Consider the following 24975-nt stretch of genomic DNA (forward strand, 5'->3'; position numbering starts at 1 on the left):
ACATACGATTCAAGGTAAGATAGCTGCATGGGATTGAAATGAGGGTGTGTTCTTTTAATGCTGGACCAGATGCTTAGGGATGCTGGTGAGCCAGCTCCAGATCTTCTGTTCTCTGTTCCTGAGGCCCCTTTCTTTGTCTTGCCTCATGAGGATAAGAGGCAGTTTCAAGTGCAATCCCAATCATGGTTGTTGGCGAGATGTATCTGTGGAGAACCTTGTAGTGCATGAGAGTTAGAGATGGAAACTGGGCCTTTAGCCTACAGAATCTGCTTCTGTACCACTCTGAAACGGTGATTTGAGTTGCTCAGAACGGAAGGGAGCTCAGATAGAAGAATGGCATGGGAACGGCAAGACCTCCTAGAAAATTAGCTCCTTAGAGGGGACAACAGGGCAGTTTGGAAAGGAGAAAGGAAGCTGTGTTATGCAAAGGAACAGGCCTGTCAAACTTGATTCAAAAGGAAGCTTATAAACAAGGCGGGGGTGGCACACACTTTTAATTTCAGCACTCAGGAGGCAGAGACAGGCAGATCTCTGTGAGTTCAAGTCCAGCCTGGTCAAGAGTGAGTTCCAGGACAGGTGCCAATGCTACAGAGAATCCCTGCCTCAAAAAACAAACAAACAAACAAACAAACAAAAACCCATCCAAACAAAGGGGAAAAAAAAGGAAGGAAGCTTATGATCGATCGCTTTGGAGTTGAGAAAGTTTCAGGAAACCATGTGGGATTGTTCTAGGTGGCGGCATAGATGTGGTCCTCTACCTCATTACTCCTGAGTTGTTGATGGGAGAGCCAAGATCAGGAAATGACTGAAGAAGCATGCTAGCATATATCCAACTGGTAGCCACATATTGTAACATGAGGGCCGGCTTGTTGGTGTTTCTATCCCACCCAGTACCCACAGCCGGCATGCAACAAAGAAAATCACACATAGTCTACATTAGGTTATAAACTGATTGGCCCTTAGCTCTGGCTACTTATTAGCTCTTATAACATATATTACCCCATTATCCTTATCTACGTTAGCCACACGGCTCAGTACCTTTCTCAGCATGGCAGGTTACATCCTGCCTCTTCGATGGTCTGCGCAGGAATGGCAGAGGGAGCTTCCTGCTTCCCAAAATATTCCTGTTCTCATCTCCCTGCCTCTACTTCCTGTCTGGTTGACCCACCTATACTTCCTACCTGGCCAATCAGCGTTTTATTAAAATACATGATTGACAGAATACAGATAATTCTCCCACACCAACATATTTTGAGTTTCTTCTAATGTGAGGATTTAGCAGAGATAAATCTGAGCAATACAGAGTTTGGGGTTCTTTGGTAGAGTGGGATATTGAGTAGAAGGTCCTGGAAGATCCCTGTTAGGAAGGACACAAATTGTGTGTTGAGGGTCTGTCTTTTATCCCATCTCCCCTCTCTGTCCTTTGAAAATTTTTGTGACGTTTCAGGGCTTTTCTATTCAGACCTGTCCTAGGGTATTAATGGATAGGTTAGTGTGGAATGTAGCACCCATGAAGTGGTGCTGTGTGACAGAGCAGGGAGGAGAGGCTGTGGGATTTGAGAACTCTTGTTCTGGCTCTGGAAATCATATAATCATTGCAACAGGCATTGGGAGCTCTATTTTTCTATCTGTACAATGAAGAAAGAAAATGCTGGGCTGGGAAAGTGGACAGCTTAACTTGCACAACAGAGGTACTTTTCTGTTAGGGACCTTGTCAGGAGCATCCTACCATGTCACCAGAAACACTTGTATAAGTCATATCAGTTTCCAGACTATGATGAAAATTGCTGCCATGTTCATCTGAATTTTAATGTATTCCGTTTTTAAAGAATCAGAATGTGTGTGTGAACCTGAGGATACTCTACGACCTCACGATGGATCTCTGTTCCAAGCTGAAGGCAAGACATTTTTTTTATACTGTAATTTCTGGCTATATAAAGCCTGTATTTTCATTGATACCCATCACACTTATGTTTTCAATATGACATGAGATGTTTTCCTAATGCCAAATTAGTTTATGCCTCATTCAGAAAAGGAAAGATTAAAATAATTCCTACAGTTTTAAAATGTGTTCTGTATATTGAAAACAATTGTTTCAAAGCATCACAATTAACTAGAATGTTTCGGATGCCCAAGGTTTACTTTTGTTAGCAACAAGATGGACCCAACTTGTTTCAGTTAGGTTTTTATTGGGAAGCTGTAGTCAATGGAGGAACAGCTGAGGACCTGAAGGAAGAGAGAATATGTCCTGAGGCAAAGGTGAAGGAGACTGGCAAGATGAGATGCTTCCAAGGACAACTATAGCTGGAGACTTTTCCATTCCTGGGCTATAATGAAAGCTAGTTCTCTTTTCCTCTGCCGTAAGGCATATGCCCAAACAAGAAAACTGTCTTAAGGGTTGAGGAGGAGCCCAAGTGATGTGTCCTGGAGAGGAGGATCAGCCTACCTTAGGGTGCAGGGACAGACAGAGAAGTTGAGGGGAACTAGAAAGTGAGGCCCAGCACTCTTAGATGGCAGCAGAAAAGAGTGAACATAAGAAAAACTCCAATAAGCATCATGAAAAATCAGGTGTGGTAAACATGGCCTGTAATCCCAGTTGAAGCAGAGGCAGGAAGAAGTTCAGTGGCAACCTCATCTACATAGAGAGTTTGAGTCCAGACTGAACTACATGACACATGTGTATAAATAAGGGCCTATAAATAAATAACATGGAAGGTGATATGAATAAAAGAGGAAGGATTTCATGCTTTTTTGATGTAAGAATATTTTTAATACAATCGTTTCTCATTTTACATAGCTAGCCCCTTTCTCATTCCCTCCCCTCTTCCTGCCCCCCACCCAGTCCCCTTATCAGAAAGGGTAAGACTTCCCATGGGGCAGTCAACAAAGTCTGACACATCACTTTGAGACAGGACCAAGGCCCTTCCTCCTATATCTAGGCTGAGCAAGGTATCTCTCCAAAGAAATGCTCCAAGACACCAGTTCAAGCACTAGGGTAAAATCCTGGTCCCACTGCCAGTGGCCCCACAGACTGCCCAAGTCTCACAGCTGTCCTAGTTTGGTCCTATGCAGGTTTCCTGCTATCAATCCAGAGTCAGTGAGCTCTCACTAGCTCAAGTCATTCTGTGAGTATCACCATCATGGTCTTGACCCCTTTGCTCATATTATTGTTTCTCCCTCTCTTGGATTGGTCTCCGGAAACTCAACCTAGTGCTTTGCTGTAGACAGATTTCATGCTCTTAAAACAGATGGCCTAATATAATGATTCCAACATTCCTGACTAGTCTGTAGAGTCAATGCAAGATTGATGAAGACTAGGTAAAATGATTGGAATTCAGTAAACCGTTCTGTAGTTAAAATGGAAGACTAAAATCATGCAAATACTCCTCAAAGTAAGAAAGCAAAGGTCTTGTGAAATTTCAGAATATCTCTACCAGATATTTAGAGAATAATAAAATATTCTCTGTAATAGAAATAAAAGTTTTATTAAAAAAAGAATGGAGGGACTGGAGAGGTGTCTCAGCAGTTAAGAGCACTTGACTGCTCTTCCAGAGGACCTGTGGTTCAATACCAGTACCCACATGGTAGTTCACAACTGTCTGTAATTTCAGTTCCATGGAATCCAACACTCACACAGACCTATATCCAGGTAAAACACTAATGCACATGAAGTAAAAATACATAAATTAAAAAAGAATGAAGATAGTAGGAGGAGCCACGTTAGACAGGGGTCACATTAATCCTAACATAACAAAGTCAAGTAGCTTTTCAACAAAATGCAGACAATAATTTGAAGCAATATTGATATTATCTCTTCCATAAACAGGCTTATGGCTTATGGCAACTATTTTGTACTTTGGAGCTTCCTTTGATACCAATTTTGGCAGGTGAGTTACCATAAAAACAAAGTATAGTCATCTTTCTGGAGAATCTTTACATTGTTTAAGAATGACTTTTCTCTATCCTTTAATGGAATGGGTACTGTGTTTCATCCAAAGAGGCTGCTATCATATTATTTTCTGTTCTGCAACGAGATGGTTTAGGCTACATCACCTCCTGGTCTGGAAGGACTTGAAGGGCTGGCATCCAGTCATGGAGACCCCTCCTGTTCTGTCTAGCCAGAAGGGGGTCTCATTGACACTTACCCACCTGTGTTATCTCAATTTCAGGCTAGTCCTCCAGCTAGTTCTCCTTTAGAGATACTTCCTTTAAGCACCCTCCAGGGATTTATCCATCTTCGCCTCTGACCAGGTCTTGCCACAAGGCCAGGAGTCATTTTCCATCTAGAGTATGCAAAGGGCCAGGCTGGAACCAGTGCAGTCCAACATCCTTCCCACCTTGGGACTGAACCCAGAACCTGGCTTGTGCTGTGCAAGTGCTCTGTTACTAGAGTGTATCCCCAGGAAGCCAGTTCTTCCTGTGCTTCTGTTTCCTCACAGAACAGCAGTTGATTTACAGTGGGGCCTGGGTCAATGAGCATTGTTATCATTAGGTCATCAGAGAGTAGGGCTCTTCAGTCTACTGAAAAGGATTGATTAATGCAATGAAAATATTATCTGCTTTTGATTTTGATTCACAGTGATGGAAAACCATAAGATTCCAGTTGACAAAGAAGAAATGGAGAGGACTTCAGCACTCCTTGGGGTAAGCTATTATTTCAAAATCTGTAATTGTCATTGCTTCTATTAGATTCTCATTTTATTCCTTATTCTATTTAACCCTAGATTATTGTGGATACTGTTCATCCTTCTCCTGGACTCCTAGAGGGGAAGACCATGTGTTGAAGGATTTACAGCCCTTTGACATCTATTGCACTATACTAGTTTAAATAAGAATGATTCCAATAGGCTTACATATTTGAAGCTTAGTTACCAGGAAGTGGCACTATTGGGAAAAAAATTAGAAGGTTTAGGAAGTATGGTCTTGTTAGAGGAAGTGTGTCTCTGGGGGTGGCCTTTGAGGTTTCAAAATCTCATACCAAGCCCAGTGTCTCTCTTGGCCTATGGATCAGAATGTAGAACTCTTAGCTACTTCTTCAGCCCCATGTCTGCCTGCGTGCTACCATACTCTTTACTGTGATAATAATGGTCTAACCTCTGAAACTGTAAACAAGCACCCAATTAAATGCTTTCTTATATAAGATTTGCATTGGTCATGGTGTCTCTTCACAGCAATAGAACGGTGTCTAAGAAGTCGGTGCCAGGGACTAGGGTATTATGTGACAGGCCTGACCATGCTGTTTGTTTGGAAGAATATGGAAGATTTTGGACTAGAAAAGTGGTTGAATGCTTTCAGTAGGGTTTAATGGGCCATTCTAAAGGAGTGTGGGATATAGCAGTGGTGAGAGCCATGCAAATTGTAACAGCTGAACTCCAGGTTTCAGAGGTGAAGAATATTAGCAAATGACCTAGAGATTGATAAGAAAAAGAGCAGCTCCGCTGGTGCAAGAAATCCAATTAGGTCGAATTAAACCAAATCAAAATGCCCATCGTTTTATTAAGTAAGACGCTCTCAGGTGGCCAAGCGCATGGCGGGGAGACAGGGCAGCAGGGAGCCCATGTAGACCTGAAAACCAGATGTTTCTCCTCTAGGAGGCCACTTAAATACCCTGTGGGAGTGGTTTGGCATGCTGGGATTTGGAGTCCAGAGCAAAGCAACTCCCAGGCTAGGGGCTGGGGGCTATGCTCCCAACTTAACAGAGATCATTCTTGGGATATTTTAGTAAAAAATGTGGCCTCTTTTTGCTCTTGTCCTAAAAAATCTACATAAGGCTAAATTGAAGAGTTTTGAATTATTGACATTGAGAGTAGAAATTTCCAGACAGCCTAATATTAACACTATATCATGTGGTTATTATCCACATTCCCCTCCCTGGTTCCCATAGGCTTGTATCCTGTGTATAACAGGCCTGGCTATCCTGGAACTCACTCTGTAGACCAGGCTGGCCTTGAACTGAGAGAGATCTACCTGACTCTGCCTCCCCAGTGCTGGGATTAAAGGCATGTGTCACCACCACCCGGCTAGTAATCTCTCTTATACAGATTTATAATGAAAAGGAGCAAGCTGGGCAAAGAGAAGTATAAACTGTACAGTGTGAAGAGAAAAAGAACATCAAAAATCTTGATGTTGGAGCCAATTCCTGTGCTCAAGGAGTTAAAGAGCTTAAAGAAAAACTTGAAACTCAATGAAATAAAGGAAGGAGTGACCTCAGGGCAAGACCCCATACAGCTCTATTTCCAATTTATAAAAAGGAATTAAAGAACAGCTTAAGATGTGAAGGAAACCATCAACATCAGGAAGTGTCAGGGACCAGCCCAGACATAAATCGTTTCTTGTACCAGAGTGGAGGTGTGGGAATAAATGAAGACACAATTCACATGGCAGTATTGGGAGGGGATTTTCAGATATCATTCACATCCTGAAATCTGAAGTCCTGAAATCACCCGTGTTTATTTTCCAAACAGCTTTTTAAATTTTTTTTTTATTTTTCCATTCAAAAATTTATAGTTCCTCCCCTCCTCCTATTCCCCTCCTGCTCCCCTACTCATTCTCCTCCCTCCTCCTCCCTCCCCCTCCCTCCCTCTCCCTGCTTGAGAGAGGGCAGGAAACTCTGTCCTGTGGGAAGTCCAAGGCCCTCCCCGCTACATCCAGGCCTAGGAAGCTGTGCATCTAAATAGACTAGAGTCCCAAAAAGCCAGTACATGCAGTAAAAACAAGTCCCAGTGCCTTTATCAATGGCTTCTCAATCAGCCACCATTGTCAGCCACAATCAGAGAGTCCGATTTGATCACATGCTCGTTTGTAACTACACACAGGACTCCATAAGGTTATAAACTGATTGGCCCATTAGGTCAGGCTACTTATTAGCTCTTATAACTTATTTTACCCCATTATCCTTATCTACGTTAGCACATGGCTCAGTACCTTTCTCAGTGTGACAGCTTACATCTTTCCTCTTCGGTGGAGTGGGCAGAACTGCGGAGGGAGCTTCCTGCTTTCCAGAATACTCCCAGTCTCTTTGCTCCACCCCTACTTCCTGTCTGGCTTTCCCACCTATACTGCCTGCCTGGCCAATCGGCATTTTATTAAAATATGATTGACAGAATACAGACAGTTCTCCCACACCACTTGTTCAGTACGGTCCAGTTGGATTTGGTGAGCCCCCATTAGAACAGGCACACTGTCTCGTGGGTGGAACAACCCCTCATAGTCCTGACTTCCTTGCTCGTCTTCTCCCTCCTTCTGCCCTTCAACTGGACATTGGGAGCTTAGTTCATTGCTCTGATGAGGGTCTCTGTCTCTATTTCCATCCATCGCTGGACAAAGATTCTATGGTGATATTCAAGATAATCATCAGTGTGATAGTGGGGCAAGGACAGTTCAGACACCCTCTCCTCTGCTGTCCAAGGACCTAGCTGGGGACATCCCTGTGGACACCTGTGATCCTGAAACTGAGAAGCTTCTGTAAAGCAAACGACACTGCTATTAAGACAAAAAGGCTACCTTCTGACTGGGAGAAGATCTTCACCAACCCCTCATCAGACAAAGGTCTGATCTCCAAAATATATAAAGAACTCAAGAAACTAGACATTAAAATTCTAATTAACCCATTTTAAAAAAAATGGGGTATTGATCTGAACAGAGAATTCTCAACAGAAGAAGTTCAAATGGCCAAAAGACACTTAAGGTCATGTTCAACCTCCTTAGCGATCAGGGAAATGCAAATCAAAACAACTTTGAGATACCATCTTACACCTGTCAGAATGGCTAAAATCAAAAATACCAGTGATAGCCTATGCTGGAGAGGATGTGGAGTAAGGGGAATACTCATCCATTGCTGGTGGGAATGCAAACTTGTGCAACCACTTTGGAAATCAGTGTGGTGGTTTCTCAGGAAATTGGGAATCAGCCTACCTCAGGATCCAGCAATACCACTCTTGGGAATGTACCCAAGAGATGCCCTATCATACTATAAAAGCATTTGTTCAACTATGTTCATAGCAGCATTGTTTGTAATAGCCAGAACCTGGAAACAACCTAGATGCCTCTCAATGGAAGAATGGATAAAGAAAGTGTGGAATATATACACATTAGAGTACTACTCAGCGGTAAAAAACAATGACATCTTGAATTTTGCATGCAAATGGATGGAAATAGAAAACACTATCCTGAGTGAGATAACCCAGACCCAAAAAGATGAATATGGTTTGTACTCACTGTTATGGTTTTCATCTCTTTAAGAGACAGGCCACTCCCACTCCCGGCGACCCCTGCCCTCCTCCCGCCATCTTAGAGCCCTCCTCTTGCCATCTTATCTTCTCATTGTCCCCTCTTGGCGTGCACATACGCATTTCTCTGCTTTCCCCCCCTTCTCTGTCTTTTTCTCATCTTCTCTCTCTCTCTGCCCCCCCCACTTCTCCCTTCCCCCTCCATAATCCCCTGAATAAATATTTAACCTCACTCTACATGTTGTGTCTATTCATGTCTCTGTCTCCTGCTTGCCCTCCATGTGTCTCCCTGCCCGGGACCAGCCACCACTCAGAAACCGGCAGCCATCTCTGTCTGGGACTGGTTGCTCCCAGAGCCCGCTGTCTGTCGCCACATGGCCTGCTGGGGATCTTGCAGGGACCTGCAGCCATCTCTGCCTGGGACTGGCTGCTCCCAGAGCCTGCTGCCTGCCTACTGCCTCCCGAGACCTCCCAGCATTTTTAAAAAATCTTAATACTCATTAGTGGACTCTAGCCATAAACAAAGGACATTAAGCCTAGAGAAGCCAAATAATGAGGTAAATCCAAAGAAAACATATATAGATCCTCCTGGAAATTGGAAGCAAACAAGATTGCTGGGCAAAAGCTGGGAGCATGGGGGTGGGGGTAGGGGTGGGAGTGGGGGTGGGGGAAGAAGAGAGGGGGAGAGGGAAGGGAGAAGGGAAAGACTGGGGAGAGCTTGTGGGAATGAGAGGGTGGAGAAGGAGGAAGGGCAGATATAGGAGCAGGGAAGAAGATATCTACATTAAGGGAGCCATTTTAGGGTTGCCAAACAGCTTTTATATCAAGGTAAATTGATGGGGGGCAGGTAACACAAACTTTATTAGCATTGTCTCCTAGATGGGGAGGATGACTTAGAGCACATTCTTGCCTATGGCTATTTTATCATGTAGATTGAAAAACACCACTTCCCCAGGTGACCTCATAATTTACAATAGAAGGAGCAGAACAACATTAGCATATCCTGGCACCAGTTGTTAGGATGGTGTCAGGTTGTTTTGCTATCAAAGAGCCAGGCAACTACCTCCTGTGTGGAAGGTGCACATTGTGTCTTTTAAGTTGCTCAGATTCTCTGAAGACCAGACAATGTGGAATATGGGCCTGCATAATTCGAACCCCACAAGAAAGCTGATGCAAATGTAATTGAGCAAGGGGGTAAGTCCCAGTTCCAGCAAACAGCAGAACTTGGCAGCTTCAGCCGCAGCCATGCATTTCTGGCTTTAGAGTCAAGGATACAAGAAGGGGTTGTGGAATCTCCCTATATAGCTAAGGAAAGCCACTGAGGCCAGATGTGTTTCAGGGGAGTGCCTTCATAGAGGCCATTTATTGAACCTGTGAAGGTGAAGCCTGAATTGTGTTAGAGACCATAAGACATTGGAGATTCCAGAGTCATGGGATACTGTTGTAGGAGACTGTTTGTTCCTGGCTGCTCAGCCCTGAAATAACCACACAGAAACTTTATTTTTTGTAAAATGGTTTGGCCAATAGCTTAAGCATATTTCTGGCTAACTCATCTTAAATTAACCCATTTCTGTTAATCTGTGTATAGCTATGTGACTGTGGCTTTCTAGGCAAAGTTCTGGCGCATCTGCTCCAACAGTGGCTATATGGTGTCTGCTGACTCCACCTTCTTTCTTCCAGAATTCAGTTTAGTTTTCCCTGCCTAGCTCTACTCTACCCTATCACAGGCCAAGATAGATTTCTTTGTCAACCAATGGTATCCACCACATAAAGAGGGGAATTCCACATCACCTCCCCTGTTCTGTTTAAATAAAAAGGAAGGTTTTAACTTTAACATAGTAAAATTACATATAACAAAACAGGTATCAAGCAAGAATTACAGTTACAACATTTATATCTATTTTATCTTTATCATAACTAAGGAAAATTATAACTATCTATTCTTCAACTCCATCAAAGATTCCAGAAGAATATATTATTACCTAAGTAAAAAGAAAATGTACTGTAAGCAACTTCCAAAACTCTAAAATTGACAGAGACATCTCGCTGCCTGGACAGTCACCCAAAGTTCTTCTGTATCATTGGCGTATCCCTCTTCAGCCTACAGGCCCGTAGATTCCAGCAGACTTTTCCATGAATCATGAAATTTCAAAGACAGTTCTGCCTATATTGGCAGTTTGTCAGTCACTTTCTTCTATGTACTGCAGAATGTCTGGCAGACTCTTTGATGAAGCAGGAACCCAGAAGAACTCTCTCATCTTCTTTAGGCAACTTCAGCAGTCATTTCTCTGTGGGTCCTGCATGTCCAGTTCATATAGCAGAACATCATCAAGCAGTCCAGGCAAGAGCAGTTTCTTGCCCACATGGCTAACCAATTCTATAAAGAGCCTCTTCAATGCCCATTATCCTGGGCACCAATCTGTTGTGAGAGGCTGCTAGTTCATTTCCCAACCATGTGGCAGCTCAGACCAGAAATAATCACACAGAAACTATATTATTTAAAATACTGCTTGGCCAATGACTCTAGCATATTTCTAGCAAGCTCTAACGTATCAAATTAACCTATTTCTATTATTTTATATTTTATCATGAGGTTCGTGGCCTACCAGCAAGGTTCGCGCTGACAGCCTGAGTCTTTCTCCTCTGGTGGCTCCATGGCATCTCACTGACTCTGCCTTATTTTTCCCAGCATTCAGTGTAGCTTTCCCCACCTAGCTCTATTTTGCTAAGTCACTGGCAGAAACAGTTTCTTTATTCATTAACCAATAAAAGCAACACATAGAAGGACTTCCTACACTAAAATACTAACCAAACTGAGTTGTGGACTGGGTGTGGAACCTGTCCAAGAGACAGAAGTATGCCGTAATCAACAAAACTAAAAGAAGTTGGATATCTGAAGAGCTCTTTGACATCAAACATGGAGGTTTAGAATTTGTAGTTTGTGCTACTGGTTTCCAGTCTTGCTCTGGTCCAGTGTTTCCTTACTGTGCTCATTTTCCTCTCTTTTGGAATGCTAATGTATATTCTATGCCATTATATATTGGAAGTATGTGCTCTGCTTTTCTATTTTTATTTTATAGAGGTTTACATTTAAGAAATTTCCATGAGTCTCAGAGTCTTTGAATTTTGGACCTTTAAACAGTGTTGAGATTATAATAGACTATGGGGAATTTTGAAGGTGGACTGAGTGCATTTTTGAATTATAATATGGCTACAAACCTATGGGAACCAGGAAGGAGAATATGGTGGTTTAAATAAAAATGGCCCCAATAGGTGCATATATTTAAATGCTTAGTCATCAGGGAGTGGAACTATTTTAATGGATTAGAAGTATTACAAGTTATGGCCTTGTTGAGGGAAGTATGTCACTGGACTTTGAGATTTTAAAAGCCCATGCCCAGCCCAGTGTCTCTCAACTTGGCTTGTGGATCAAGACTAGAACTCTCTGCCATGCAATAGGTGCAGCCTTTAATCCTAGCACTTAGGAGGCAGAGGCAGGCAAATCTCTGAGTTCAAGGACAGCCCATTCTACATAGTGGTTTTAGGACAGCCAGGGCTACACAGAGAAAACCTGTCTTGAAAAATAAAATTAAATGCTTTCTTTTGTAAGATTTTCCTTGATCATGCTCTTCACAGCATCAGAACAGTAACTAAGACATGCACTCATGTAGGGGGGGGGAGAACAAGCATTGTACCTAATATATATATGTGTGTGTGTGTGTGTGTGTCTTGGGGGGGGGGTCTTCAGAGTACCATTGTTGTGGGATATTTTGATTACACTCTGACACTCCCAAGACTGACAATAAAGTTTACCTTGAATCAGGGGGCAGAGCCAGCAACTAGCTGACTGGAATTAGTCATAAAGAAGCTAGCATTTTGGATAGAGAAGATACACAGAAACAAAAAGGAGGGGGCTAAAGTTTAAGCTTCCTTTTGGTTCTGGGATGAGGGAAGACATGTCTTTTGTGATATCTCCAGCCAAAAATGAAGGTCAGCTGGTCATTTCTCAATTTCTCTGATCTAGCAGGTTTTCACCCCAACATCTGACTTCCAAGTTTTTGTTGGTAAATAGAATGAGAGAGACTTAACTTGAACCTTCATAAACCAGGCCTTGGAACCAGAAGCTCTGCAAGGCTGTGGCCTGATGTCGGGATTTCTGCCCTGCCTGATTTCTGCAATTGTTAAGTCCCAAAGAAATCACACAGAGTTCACATTAACTCTAAACTGATTGGCTCATCAGCTCAGGCTTCTTATTAACTCTTATAACATATATTAGCCCATTATTCTTGTCTATGTTAGCCACATGGCTCAGTACCTTTTTCAGCGAGGCAGTCACATCTGGGTTTCCTCCTTCCCAGAATTCTCCTGTTCTCCTTGACCTGCCTCCTCTACTTCCTGTTTGGTTGTCCCGCCTATACTTCCTGCATGGCTACTGGCCAATCAGTGTTTATTTAAAATATAATTGACAGAATACAGACCATGGTCCCACACCACTTCTCCCTCTTAAAAAAAAAAAGAGCATTCATAGTCCATTTTTTGGGAATGTGGGCATAGTATTCCATGCTACTTCCTGCTGGTTGGGGGCACTGATAATCTTATGGGGACCTAAAGAAAATTTAGAACTATGATCAAGTCCTGACTGGAGTATCCTGTGAGGCTTGATCATCTCAGGCAGCATCTTGAATCTGTTTTGGATGTAGAACTCTGACATCTGGGCCATCTGTTTCTACCATAGTTATCTCAGGTGGTCTTCCTTGATCAAACCTGATTTTTCTTAACTCATAAAGAATCCACAGCCTCTCATTTCCTGTGGAAACAAAAACAAAACCTCTTCTCCAAAGTAACATATCTTTTGACTTAAATTTTGAAGTCAAGGTATCTTCAAATTAGCTTTCTTTGATTAATTCAGCAGCATTTATAAGCAAATATCTTTTAGCAGCTGTTGCTTCTTTCTCAGCATTCAAACAATTCAAAGAGAACATAATAGCATACAGTATCCAGATTCTCTATGTATTTCCCATCTTTATGTGGCTTTATTTTAACCTCAATTTTTTTTTTTAATTTTTACTTTTAATTTTTGGCTTTTTGAGACAGGGTTTTTTTTGTGTGTGTATCTTTGTCCTGAAACTCACTCTGTAGACCAGGCTGTCCTTGAACTCACAGAGATCTGCCCATCTCTGCCTCCCAAGTGCTGGAATTAAAGGTGTGTACCACCACACCTTGAATTCTTAGAAATCTGTCTGTCTCTGCCTCCCAAGCCTTGGGATTAAAGGTGGGTGCCACCACACCTTGAACTCACAGAGGTCTGCCTGCCTCTGTCTCCCAAGTGTTGGGATTAAAGGTGTGTACCACCACACCCAACTACTCTCTTTCTTTTTTATTTTAAGGACTTTAACCTGTTTCTTTACTCTCCCAAGCTTGCAAATATTTTTAACACACTGTAAACCATTTAGAGGTTTTCTTTATCTTTGAATCTCTCTTTACTGTATATATATCTCTCTTTTTCTGACTATGTGAGTCTTTAATTTGCTAAACAATATGGAGAGAATTAAAGCTGTGGCTTTGACAGCTGGATCCAACCCATTCCTTAGTTTTCTGAGATTCCAGCCTCATGGCTGAGGTATTGGCCAGAGCCATGTTTATTGCCACAACTCTATAGCATTTCAAGGTCCCTGGCACCAACAGAAAGCATGCGGCCAGCTTTTCATCAACACTACTTAAGTGTTTCGTGGCAGGACCTCTTTAAAGAGCTGCAAGGTTTTGCAGCTAAAGCTGAGTCAGGAAGCTTCTCTTAAATGAAAGCACTTGCCTCTAGCAAGCAGAGCCCATCTGAGAAAATGCTGCTAGCAATAAGCCATGTTTAACTTTATTCTTTTCTGTCTAGAATTACTTCCCAAGCTCTGTCAGTTTTTATGTGGATGCAGTCATCCACACGTTGGGCACCATTTGTTGTCGGGGGTTTCTGTTCTGCCCAGTTCCCACAATTGTTAAGTTCCAAAGAAATCACACAGAGTTCACATTAACTCTAAACTGATTGGCCCATCAGCTCAGGCTTCTTATTAACTCTTTTAATCTATATTAGCCCATTATTCTTGTCTATGTTAGCCACATGGCCCACTACATTTTTCAGTGAGGCAGTCACATCTTGCTTCTTCTGTGGCTGGGCAAGGACTGCAGAGGAATGGGCTTCCTTTCCTCCTTCCCAGAATTCTCCTGTTCTCCTTGACCTGCCTCTACTTCCTGTCTGGTTGTCCCACCTATACTTCCTGCCTGGCTACTGGCCAATCAGTGTTTATTTTAAATATAATTGACAGAATACAGACCATGGTCCCACACCAGTGGCCTGAGTGACTAATAGGGCATTGATTGAATGGCCGTGGGACTACAGACGATAATTGAAATATTAGTAGGTGTATGTGCTGCTGCTAAGCCAACAGAAAAACTGCATTTGGTGCTCTAATGCATGACATGACCACACAGATGGAAAAGTCATGCCAGCTGGCACCACCACAGTCACTGTCTGGGCCTCTCCAAGAGCCATTCCCAGGACTCTGAAAAGTGGGCTTGTGCTTGGAAAATGTGGGAGAGGCTCAAGCCCTCTGCTGCTGATGCTGTTGCTGTGGGCAAACTTAGAAGTCAGCAGATTTGGTGAGACACTTGGGAAATTCTTAAAGAGAGAGTTAGATAATAATAAAAGAAAAATCTTTCCCATGTTAAGAATCGGGAATATCATAGTGCAAGGAGTTATGATTCTGTATAGTGCTACTATGGGTGGCTTACAAATGGAAAAAATAAATGAGGGGATGAATCACTTAGCTGAGTTTGGCATAATGGTGATTGTAATTACTATCAGTTTGGTAATTCTTATTTTATCCTTAAAAAGTGGTTTGATAATTGTGCCAAATATGAAAATTTTACAGATAAAATATAAGTCTTAGAAAGACTACTATTGATAAGATACAAACGTTAGAAAACTTACTAATAAAAATAATAAAAATTTGACAGATAAGATACAAATCTTAGAAGGGCTTACTATTGATATGACACAAACTTTAGAAAGACTTACTACTGATAAAATAAAAACTTTAGAAAGACCTACTCATGAAAGTAAGAAAAATACTCAGACACAGACAGAGCAGAATGTACTGTACCACTGCATTATGAGACTGAAGAGGAGTGGTCTAAAGTTATTAGAAAACCAACCTTAATTTATCCAGTTGCCACACAAGAGCAGTCACCAGACAATACGCACCCCCATTGCAATGCAGAAGTTAACTGGGATCCTGTTTCAATGTTAGACTTGAAGAGATTTAAGGGAGCATTCATTTCATATGGTATGCATTCACTTTTTGTGAAGCAGATGTTAAATTCACAGGCAACTCAGAACAGAATTAGAATTAGTCCCCAAAACTGGAAAGATTTAGCTACAGCAATATTGGTCCTCAATTACAGTGGAAAACATGGTGGAGAGAGGAAGCTAAGATCACAAAATAACAAAGTAGGGCTAGAGGTATTGAAATTTCCAAAGACCAGCTTCTTGATGAAGGTATGCTGATTTCCAAAGACAGTTTACATTTGATGATAACACCTTGGCTCTATGCCATATTCAGAAGTTATACAAATATTAATTGAATATTTGGATTTTGAAAATCTTAGTTCACAATGCAAAAGGGTTATTAGGCCCTTAAAGGCAAGATTAGTACCCATAGATAAATGGACCCAAAATACTGCTGATATTGGATCTCACACTTACAATGATACTTAGATAGGAGAAGTGATTTCTAAAAATTTCAAGAAAAATCAAAATGTCAGATGTTTTAAATGCAGTAAACAAGGTCATTTGAAAAGGTATTATAGGTAAAATTTCCTAGAAACAATTTTTTTCTAGAGCTAATTCAAACAGGAAGTGTAACAAAGACCAGCATTGGACTAATGAATGCAGATCAACAAGGGACAAGCAAGATAACCCTTTGCTATTGGGAAATGCCCTGAGGGGCATCCAGCAAACCCCTTCATCAAATTTGGTTCAGTCATTCCCTAGCAGCATTGGAGAAATTCATCCACAGAACAATTAAAAGACTTAATACCTGTTGTTAAAAACCACACTGCTCTGGACATGAACAAAGATAGAACAGCTTCAACAGAGACAACAAAAAGTTCAGAAGAGACCAGAAAACAAGCATTTTGGAAAACTGCCATAGAAGAGCTAAAAATAAAAATAAATGGCATTGAAATTGAGGGTTTCATAGACACAGGTACAGATATAACAATAATTTCACCAAAATCTTAGCATCCAGTTGGCCTCTTCAGAAAGTAAATGTTCAACTTCTAGGGATTGGAACTTTATCTCAGGTAAAACAAAGTGAAAAATGGGTCTAGTGTATAGGACTAGAAAGAGAGGAAAATTAAAATAATATGTGGTTAATATATCAATGAATTTATGAGAATATGATTTATTGCAATAATGGAAAACACAGATTAACATTCCTCCAATCTCAGAAACAAATCATAAAATAAAGAATGCTTCTGAGAGAAATATTAAAAGGTCTATGAAGAACAGCCACAGACTGTTCAGATTGTACATGAGCAGGGCATAACAGCTGCTGATCTTTCAAAAGCACCAACAGCTCTACCTTTAAAATGGCTAACTGACAAACTTGTGTGGGTGGAACAATGGCCTCTGACATCAAAAAAATTACAGGCACTAAAACAGCTGGTACAGGATCAGTTAAGTGCTTAACATATTGAGAAATTGACCAATCCTTGGAATTTTCTTATATTTGTCATTAAAAAGAAATCTGGAAAATGGAGAATGTTATCAGATTTAAGCAGTGATTCAGTTAAAGGGATCTTTAAAGCCTGGAATTCTCTTGCCTTCTTTATTACCTAACATATGGTCTATTATACTGATTGATTTAAAAGACAGTTTTATTTTCACAGTATCTTTACAAGAACAGGATAGAGAAAATTTTGCCTTTACAGTATCTACTTGTAATAATTCTAGCCTATTAAAATGTACCATTGGAAAATTCTTCCATAAAGAATGCTAAATAGCTCCACCTTATCTCAATATTTTGTATAACAGCCATTAGAACTAATTTGTAAACAGTTTCCTCAATCTATAATTTATTATTATATGGATGTTATTTTGCTGGCTGATTCAGATGCAGATACTTTAGAAAAAAATGTTTGATGAAGTAAAGAAAATTTTGTCTTGTTGGGGATTGCCAATTGCTCCTGAAAAAATACAAAGAGGAGAGTCTATTAATTATTTAGGATATAAGATAGATTTGCAGAAAATTCAACCACAGAAAGTCTAAGTCACGATATATCGATTATAAACTCTAAATGATTTTCAAAAATTGCTGGCTTCTCTGTGGCTAATTCTGGCCAGCTAATCACTGGTTCTGCCCCTGATTCAAGGTAAATTTTATTGACAGTCTGGAGAGTCACAGAGTAATCAAAATTTCCCATAACAGGCAATCAAGGGCCAGACTAAGTAAGACTACATTTCTTGAACAGATGTTTGCTCCCTAGAGTTCATTTAAGGAATTGGTAAATTTCCCCGTGAATGAAAAATATGGAAAGATGCATACAGATGTATAAAAATATTTTTAATTCCATTTAAATTAGTCACAAGATATCTCTGGAATCTATCACAGGTCAAATCATGGGATTTCCACAGCTTTATGTGCTTTTCCTGGAAGAAACTGTGTTCTGCTTCCAAAAGTAATCACCACCCTACCTTGGAAGGCATTTCATTCTTGTTATTTTTCATGTATTCTCTATTTCAGAGTCTAAACAAGATAGTTTAGATTATTATTGAACTGTGAGTAATTCAATAGTTTGTATGCAGCCTTTCAATATTCTACATCTTAGCCCTGATGTGATTACTCAGTTTGCCTACTCTGCCATGGGTGACATCTGTCCCAGTCAAGAGGCATCTGGTTGTTTGAAGATGGCAACTGTCATAACCATGCATAAGTTTGATTTTTTCCTGGTTACTGATGAAATGAATTGCTTTTCTATAGTTATTGGCTATTAGTTTCTCTTTGAAACAATCTACCTAAGTCTCTAAAATGGTGTGTGTGTGTGTGTGTGTGTGTGTGTATGTGTGTGTGTGAGTCCATCATGTGAGTCTCCTTCCATCATGTGAGTCTCAGGGATGAAGCTCAGGTTATCAGACTTGTGCTTTTACCTATTACCAGCCCTTTGTCTAATTCTTTTGTTTCTTCTTATTGACTTACAGAACATCTTGATCTATTGTGGGTATAAGCCTGTAACCCATACCTCCCCCCTTTCTGTCTCTTTCTTATGGAACTGGATCCCTTTTCTAGTTCTAATATTGCTGAAAAACACATTCTTTCCCTCCCTCATTTTGCTTATTTTAGTTTCAGCTATGTTTAGGGAAATCCTGAAAGTTCCACCACAAGTCAGTATGTATGCTTTATCATTTTGATAAGTTGTAAAGGACTTTTTACTCAATTAAGGGCTTTTGTTGAGAGTTGCTTGATGAGCAGATTAAATTCTTTTAAATTATAAAATCTATGAATGATAATGTTTCAATTTTTCAGGCTCGCCTCAAGGAACTAGAGCAAGAAGCCCATTTTGTTGCAGGAGAACAGTTTCTTATAATGAGTAATAATCAGCTTCGTGAGGTAAGACTCAATTTTATTTGATTGCTTTGAGACAGGGTCTCATTCTGTAGCCCACACTTACTCAGTAACCTATGCTGTATGCTAACTCCAACCCATGTCAGTCCTCTTACCCCGTCTTCCAAAGTACTGAGATTAACGCCAAGGACAACCATACCTGGCTGGTAATGTTAAGTTTTGTCCTTTCAAAACATTGTCTTACTCACAAATTAAAAGATGGTTTATTCTGAGTTTATAATATTGTCTGAAAGTGATACGTTATTCATGTTCTCACAAGTATGAACATTTTGTGATACATTAAGTAAAAGTCCTTCTAAAGGAGCTAAGCCTCTTTTCAGTGTATGTCTTCAGGCCAGTGGCTGTAAATGTGATGGTTATGTTTATTTTCTCAAATCTGAATCTTTCTCACACATGCTTTTGTTGAAGATCCTCTTTGGCAAATTGAAGCTGCACCTGTTAAGTCAGAGGCAGCATCTTCCCAGAACTGGGCTACAGAAACAGCTGTCCACATCAGAGGCCATGGTAAGAGTCCAGCTTATCCTTCTGACATGCTCATGTATCTACATAAGGTAAAAAGCTTTCTTCTGTGCTGGCAGCAGACCCTGAAGATATGGTGGTCCCATCCAAGGTTATGCTCCTGGCTGTGCACCAAGAGATGGGCAGGTAGCTGCCCTCCAGGAACATCTAACTGGCTATATTTCACCAAAGGATAATTTGATGCAATTTTGATCTTTTTAAGAGTGTGTGTTGTGTATGTGAGTGTATGTGTGAGGGAGAGAGAGTATGTATGTGTGTTTGTGTGTCTGTATATATTTGTGTGTCTGTACAGATGACTGTAGGTACCTATGGAAGACTGGAGAGAAAGTTGGATCCAATGGAACTGAAGTTTCAGGCAATTGTGAACCACTCAGTGTGGGTGCCAGAAACTAAACTGAGTCCCTTGTGAGAGCAGCAATCACTCTTAGCCACAGAGGCATTCATTGCTCTAGTTTCTGAATCTGACTCTTTACAGAGCTTCTGGGGCCTCTAACTCAGGTTGTTAGGCTTGTGTAACAAGCACTTTCAGCCATTCAGGTAACTCCTTGGCCCAGTTTTGTTTTTGTTTTGTTGTTTTTAGTTCAAGAACAATTTTGCTAGTGTTTAGAAGAAAACAGAGCATATAAGCCAGAAATTTCAGAAGCTGGCAGAAGAAGGGGGCCAGAGAAGAGGAAGAGAGAAAATCAGGCCATTCTGAGTTAGGCATGGAGTTCAGCGAGCAGCCAAATGGCAGGCAAACAGTCACATGGCAAAGGGATAGTTTGACTTTTTCTCTTTTGTTGTTCTCCTTTTCCTTTTTCTTCTTTTTCTTTTTGTCTTAATAATCTAAGTAAGACTAGGCACTATACTGATGAAGTGTTGTGATAATAGACACTCTTGTCTTGTTCTGATTTTAATATAATGTAGCTATAGGTTTTTTATATATGGCCTTTATTATATTGAGGTATACTTCTTCTGTTTCTAGTTTCTTGAGAGCTTTTATCATGAAGAAATCTTGAGCCTTGTCAAAGATACTTTCTGTATCCATTGACATAACCATGTGATTTTTATTTGTTATATTGTATGATCTTTGTATCCCAAAAATGAAGTCATCTTGGTCATGGAGCATGATATTTCAATGTGTTGTTAAACTTGGTTTGCAATTATTTTATAGAGTTTTGTGACTATATTAATTAGGGGATCTGATTGTAGTTTTTGTTGTTTTTCATATGCCCTTAATCTGGTTTCAGTATCAAGGAAATACTAGTTTCACAAAATGAATTTTGTAGTATTTGTTCCTTTTCTAATTTCTTGAACAGATTGAGAAGCATTAGCTCTTCTTTAAAGGTTTGGCAAAATTCTGCAGTGAACTCAACGTATCTTGGGCTTTTCATTTTTTTTTCTTTTGTGTGTGCAGTATGTATTGCATGGTGTATACATGCCAATGTGCAAGTGTGTGTGCCATGTGTGCACATGCATGGGCACATGCAAAGTGTCTTTCTCTATAATTCTGGAACTTAGTACTTTAGACAGGGTTTCTCACTGGACCAGAAAGCTCACCATTTCTGCTTGGTTGGCTGGCCAGAGAATTCCCAGGATCCACCTGTCTCTGCCCCCAATGCTGGGATTCCAGGCACACACAATCATGCCTGGCTTTTTATGTGGGTGCTGGAAATTTGAGTTTAGTTACTCATGCTTGTACAGGAAGCACTCTTACCCATTAAGCCGTCTCCCTGGTCACACTTCCTTCTTGAGTTTTTCTTGGGTAGGAGATTCTGTATTACTCTTTCAATCTTATTGCTTGTTATAGAACTGTTTGTTTAAATCCTTTTAGGTTTGTTTGAGTAGGTTGCATGTATTTAGGAATTTATCAGTTTTTCCAGTGTTTGGGGATGTAAGCTTTCAAATTATTCCCTAATGCTCTTCTGGAGCTTATAGATATCACCCTTTTTCATCTTTAATTTTATTCATTTGGGTCTTCTTTTCATTTCTTTTGATTAGTTTGGTAAGTATTTGTTGATATTATTTATTTTTTAATTATTTTGATGCTATTTCACATTGTTCTTTTAGTTTCCTTTTCATTTATTATTTATTTCATCTATTGCTTTTGGACTTGACTTGTCCTTATTTAATGTATCTTGAAGTACATTATTAAATGATTTATTTGAGATTTCTCTGAGCTTTTAATACGAGCACTAAGATTTTAATAGGGAAAATGTGGTACATTTACACAATGGAGTATTATTCAGTTTTAAAAAACGATGACCTCATGAAATTTGCAGGCAAATGGATGGAACTAGAAAAAATCATTCTGAGTGAGGTAACCCAGACCCAGAAAGACAAACATGGTGTGTACTCACTCATATGTGATATTAGAAGTAAAGTATAGGATAACCAGCCTACAATCCACAGCCGTAGAGAGGCTAGATAACAAGGAGGGCCCAAAGAGAGATGCATAAATTTCCCTGGGAAGGGGAAGTAGAAAAGATGTGACTTAATTTTCATTTGATTCCAGGAACTTTTTAGTCTTCTTGATTTCTTTAGTTACCCATTATCCATTCAAGAGTATAGTGTACATTCTCTGTATATTTGTATAGTTTCTCATGCTATCAATTTCTTATTTTATTCAAAGATGGTGCGACATGATGCAAGAAATTATTTTGATTTTTTAACATTTTAAGGCCTATTTAATAGCTTAAAATGTGACTTATTTTAGATAAAGGTCCATGAGATGCTAAAAAGAATGAGTAATCCGTTTGATAGAATGTTCTGTAGATGTCTGTTATATCCACTTGACCTTTGGTGCAAGATTAGACTCTGAAGTTTCTTTGTTGGTTTTTACTCAAGATAACTCCTTCTCTGCTGCTGAGAAACTGGGTAAATAGTTATGTCTTTCACTGCTTAGCCTTTTTTAATCCAGACTTTTCACTTGTTGTGCTGGCTAGTCTTATGTCAACTTGACACACAAACTAGTGTTATCTGAAAGGAGGGAACCTTAATTGAGGAAATGCCTCCATAAATCAGGCTGTAAGGCATTTTCTTAATTAGTGATTGGTGGGGGAGAGTCCAGCCCATTGTAGGTGGTGACACCCCTGGGCTGGTGGTCCAGGGTTCTATAAGTAGACTGAACAAGCCATGGGGAGTGAGTCAGTAAGCAGTACCCTTCCATAGCCTTTGTGTCAGCTCCTAAGGTCCCTGCCCTATTTGAGTTCCTGTTCTGACTTCCTTCAAAGATGAACAACGATATAGAAGTATAAGCAGAATAAAACCTTTCCTCCTCAACTTGCTTTTTGGTCATGCTGTTTTCAACACAGCAATAGAAACCCTAAGACACTTGTCCTGTGATCTCTGTGCTTTCTGGCGTTTCCCGCCCCCCTCCCTTTTTTTAAAATCTCTTCAATTTAGAGTATATCCTCATTGCCCTCAATTTTCTCAGTACCTGGCATCACACGACAGTTGTTTCTAATTAACCATCTTGGCACACCTCCTGAAGCTTTGTTCTTCAAACAAACTCATTTTTGGTTGTTTGTTTGTTTACTGAGATTATAGGTGTAAGTCACCCTACCTGGTTTAAAGAAAAAAAAGGTTTTGAGACAGGGTTTAACTCTGTGTAGCCCTGGCTGTCCTGGAACTTGCTCATAAGCCAGGCTGGCCTCAAACGCACAGAGATCTACCTGCCTGTGCCGCCTGAGTGTGGGAGGAACACACTTTAAAGAGTATGAGACTGCAGTGTACTAAGTGGCCGAGTATAACTAGATGCTCAAAGCTGACAAATAATTTCATTGAAGAGATGCAGATTGGAGTGAATAAGTAGATTCAAACTGTTGTGGAAGAGCAGTGACTGAAGTGCTGGTTTGGGTTTCCTGTGCCACCCAGAGTTTGACTTTGTGATGGGGAAAGTTGTATCCACTTGTCTTAGCCCAGGCTAGCACTTAGATCAAAGGACCATGGGAGCCTGTATTTGATGACTGCTCACATTTAGCTCTTGAAGGTCAGTGAAAGGTTATAAGAAATTGAGGGTCTCCCATAGAGGATGTTCTTCCAGGGTCTTGATCAAAAGAGATCATAGGATAAGTATCTTAGGTAGGGTTTCTATTGTTGTTTCAGAAACACCATGACCTTCTTCCTTCATATCCGGTTTTCATTACAGTCCTGGATAGGCAGTGCAGAATTGAGGGGAGGATTCAGCTTAGTCACCATGCTTACCTTACCTAAGTGTGCTTTGACTTCCAGGTCTGTAAAGGAAGTAATATATTGTATTTTCACTACTAGGACCATGTGAGTCTTCAGTGAGAGTATGTATGCCTGTGTGTTCCTAGCGTTACTAAGGATGATCTGACAGGACAGACTGCCAAAGGATCAGTAATATCTGGCGTCATCCTTGACCTTCTTTCCGCCTCACTCTCAGCAATCTCTGTGGTTGTGAATCTGCCTCCTTCTTCCTATCCTCACTTTATCACCTTGTCCTCTGTCACTTAGGTCACTCAAGACCTCCTCCCCAGAGTCCCACTGCTACTTCTACATGTTAAAGCTATAGAAACATCATGGTGCTGCCCTGAAAACACTTGCCATGTCTTCCCATCACTTTCAGCATCACACAAAGCCCTAGATCATGTCTCCAGTCCATAGGTCTGGGTCTAGCCTTTGGCTGTGGCACTCCTATCTGAACACCAACTGCCCTTGGTTTTCACTCCAGACTTTTTTGATAGGCCCTAGACTGACAGCAGATTTTTGCCTGATAGTTTATAATTGTCAGTTTAAATATTATTTTAAGAATGTCTCTTAGCTGGGTGTAGTGGCTTATGCCTTTAATCCCAGTACTTTGGAGGCAGAGGCAGGCTGATCTCTGTGAGTTCAAGACCAACTTGGTCTACAAAGCAAGTTCCAGGACAGCCAAGGCTCACAGAGAAACCCTGTCTCGAACCGCCCCCCCCCCAGACAAAAAAAGAATACTCTGACTGTAGTAAGGCCTGTAGGCACTTTCTGTGTCTGTGTTATTAATTTTACTTTCTTTTTTAAATATTTATTTATTTATCATGTATACAACATTCAGAACATGCCAGAAGAGGGCACCAGACCTCACCACAGATGGCCGTGAGCCACCGTGTGGTTGCCAGGAATTGAACTCAGGACCTTTGGAAGTGCAGGCAATGCTCTTAACCACTGAGCCATCTCTCCAGCCCCCTTAATTTTACTTTCTACATACAACTTGCCATTGTCTAAACTTATCTTGGCTGTTTACTTTCTTATTCCATAGAATGTAGTCAAAGTCTTCAATTTATTTTCATAATGAAAATAGCCTAATATTAGTGTCCAATGAGGCTGCTTCAAATGCCTGTTCACCAGACATTAAGGTAGCAGGAATTCCTGAGAATTGAGTCCTGTCTTGTCAAGGATACTCCATCTTAGGTTTTACCTCTATAAAAGAGAGATAGGCAGTGTGCCCTAAAGCTCTAGCAGTTTGACAACTGAAAAAGTCACTTCCTATGTGTTTGCTCAATTTAGATGTTTTTACCTGGGTGGAAATTGTGGTAGTTTGAAAGAAAATGGCACTGGGTGTGGTGACACGTGCCTTT

The 24975-nt window shown here is 40.6% G+C and overlaps 1 protein-coding gene across 1 annotated transcript in view; it reads left to right on the forward strand.

Moving 5' to 3' along the window:
• Positions 1 to 24975, forward strand: part of Poln (DNA polymerase nu) — a 167823-nt gene that overhangs the window by 30555 nt on the left and 112293 nt on the right. The window contains exons 7-11 of the mRNA XM_085692033.2: positions 1830 to 1898; positions 3827 to 3887; positions 4580 to 4644; positions 18803 to 18886; positions 19310 to 19405. Of these exons, the coding sequence (XP_085548159.1) occupies positions 1830 to 1898; positions 3827 to 3887; positions 4580 to 4644; positions 18803 to 18886; positions 19310 to 19405 (375 nt within the window). The remainder of the gene's footprint in view (positions 1 to 1829; positions 1899 to 3826; positions 3888 to 4579; positions 4645 to 18802; positions 18887 to 19309; positions 19406 to 24975) is intronic.

Source organism: Myodes glareolus, chromosome 8 (genome assembly GCF_982192425.1).
Source record: "Myodes glareolus chromosome 8, mMyoGla1.1, whole genome shotgun sequence".
NCBI classification, from domain to species: Eukaryota; Metazoa; Chordata; class Mammalia; order Rodentia; family Cricetidae; genus Myodes; species Myodes glareolus.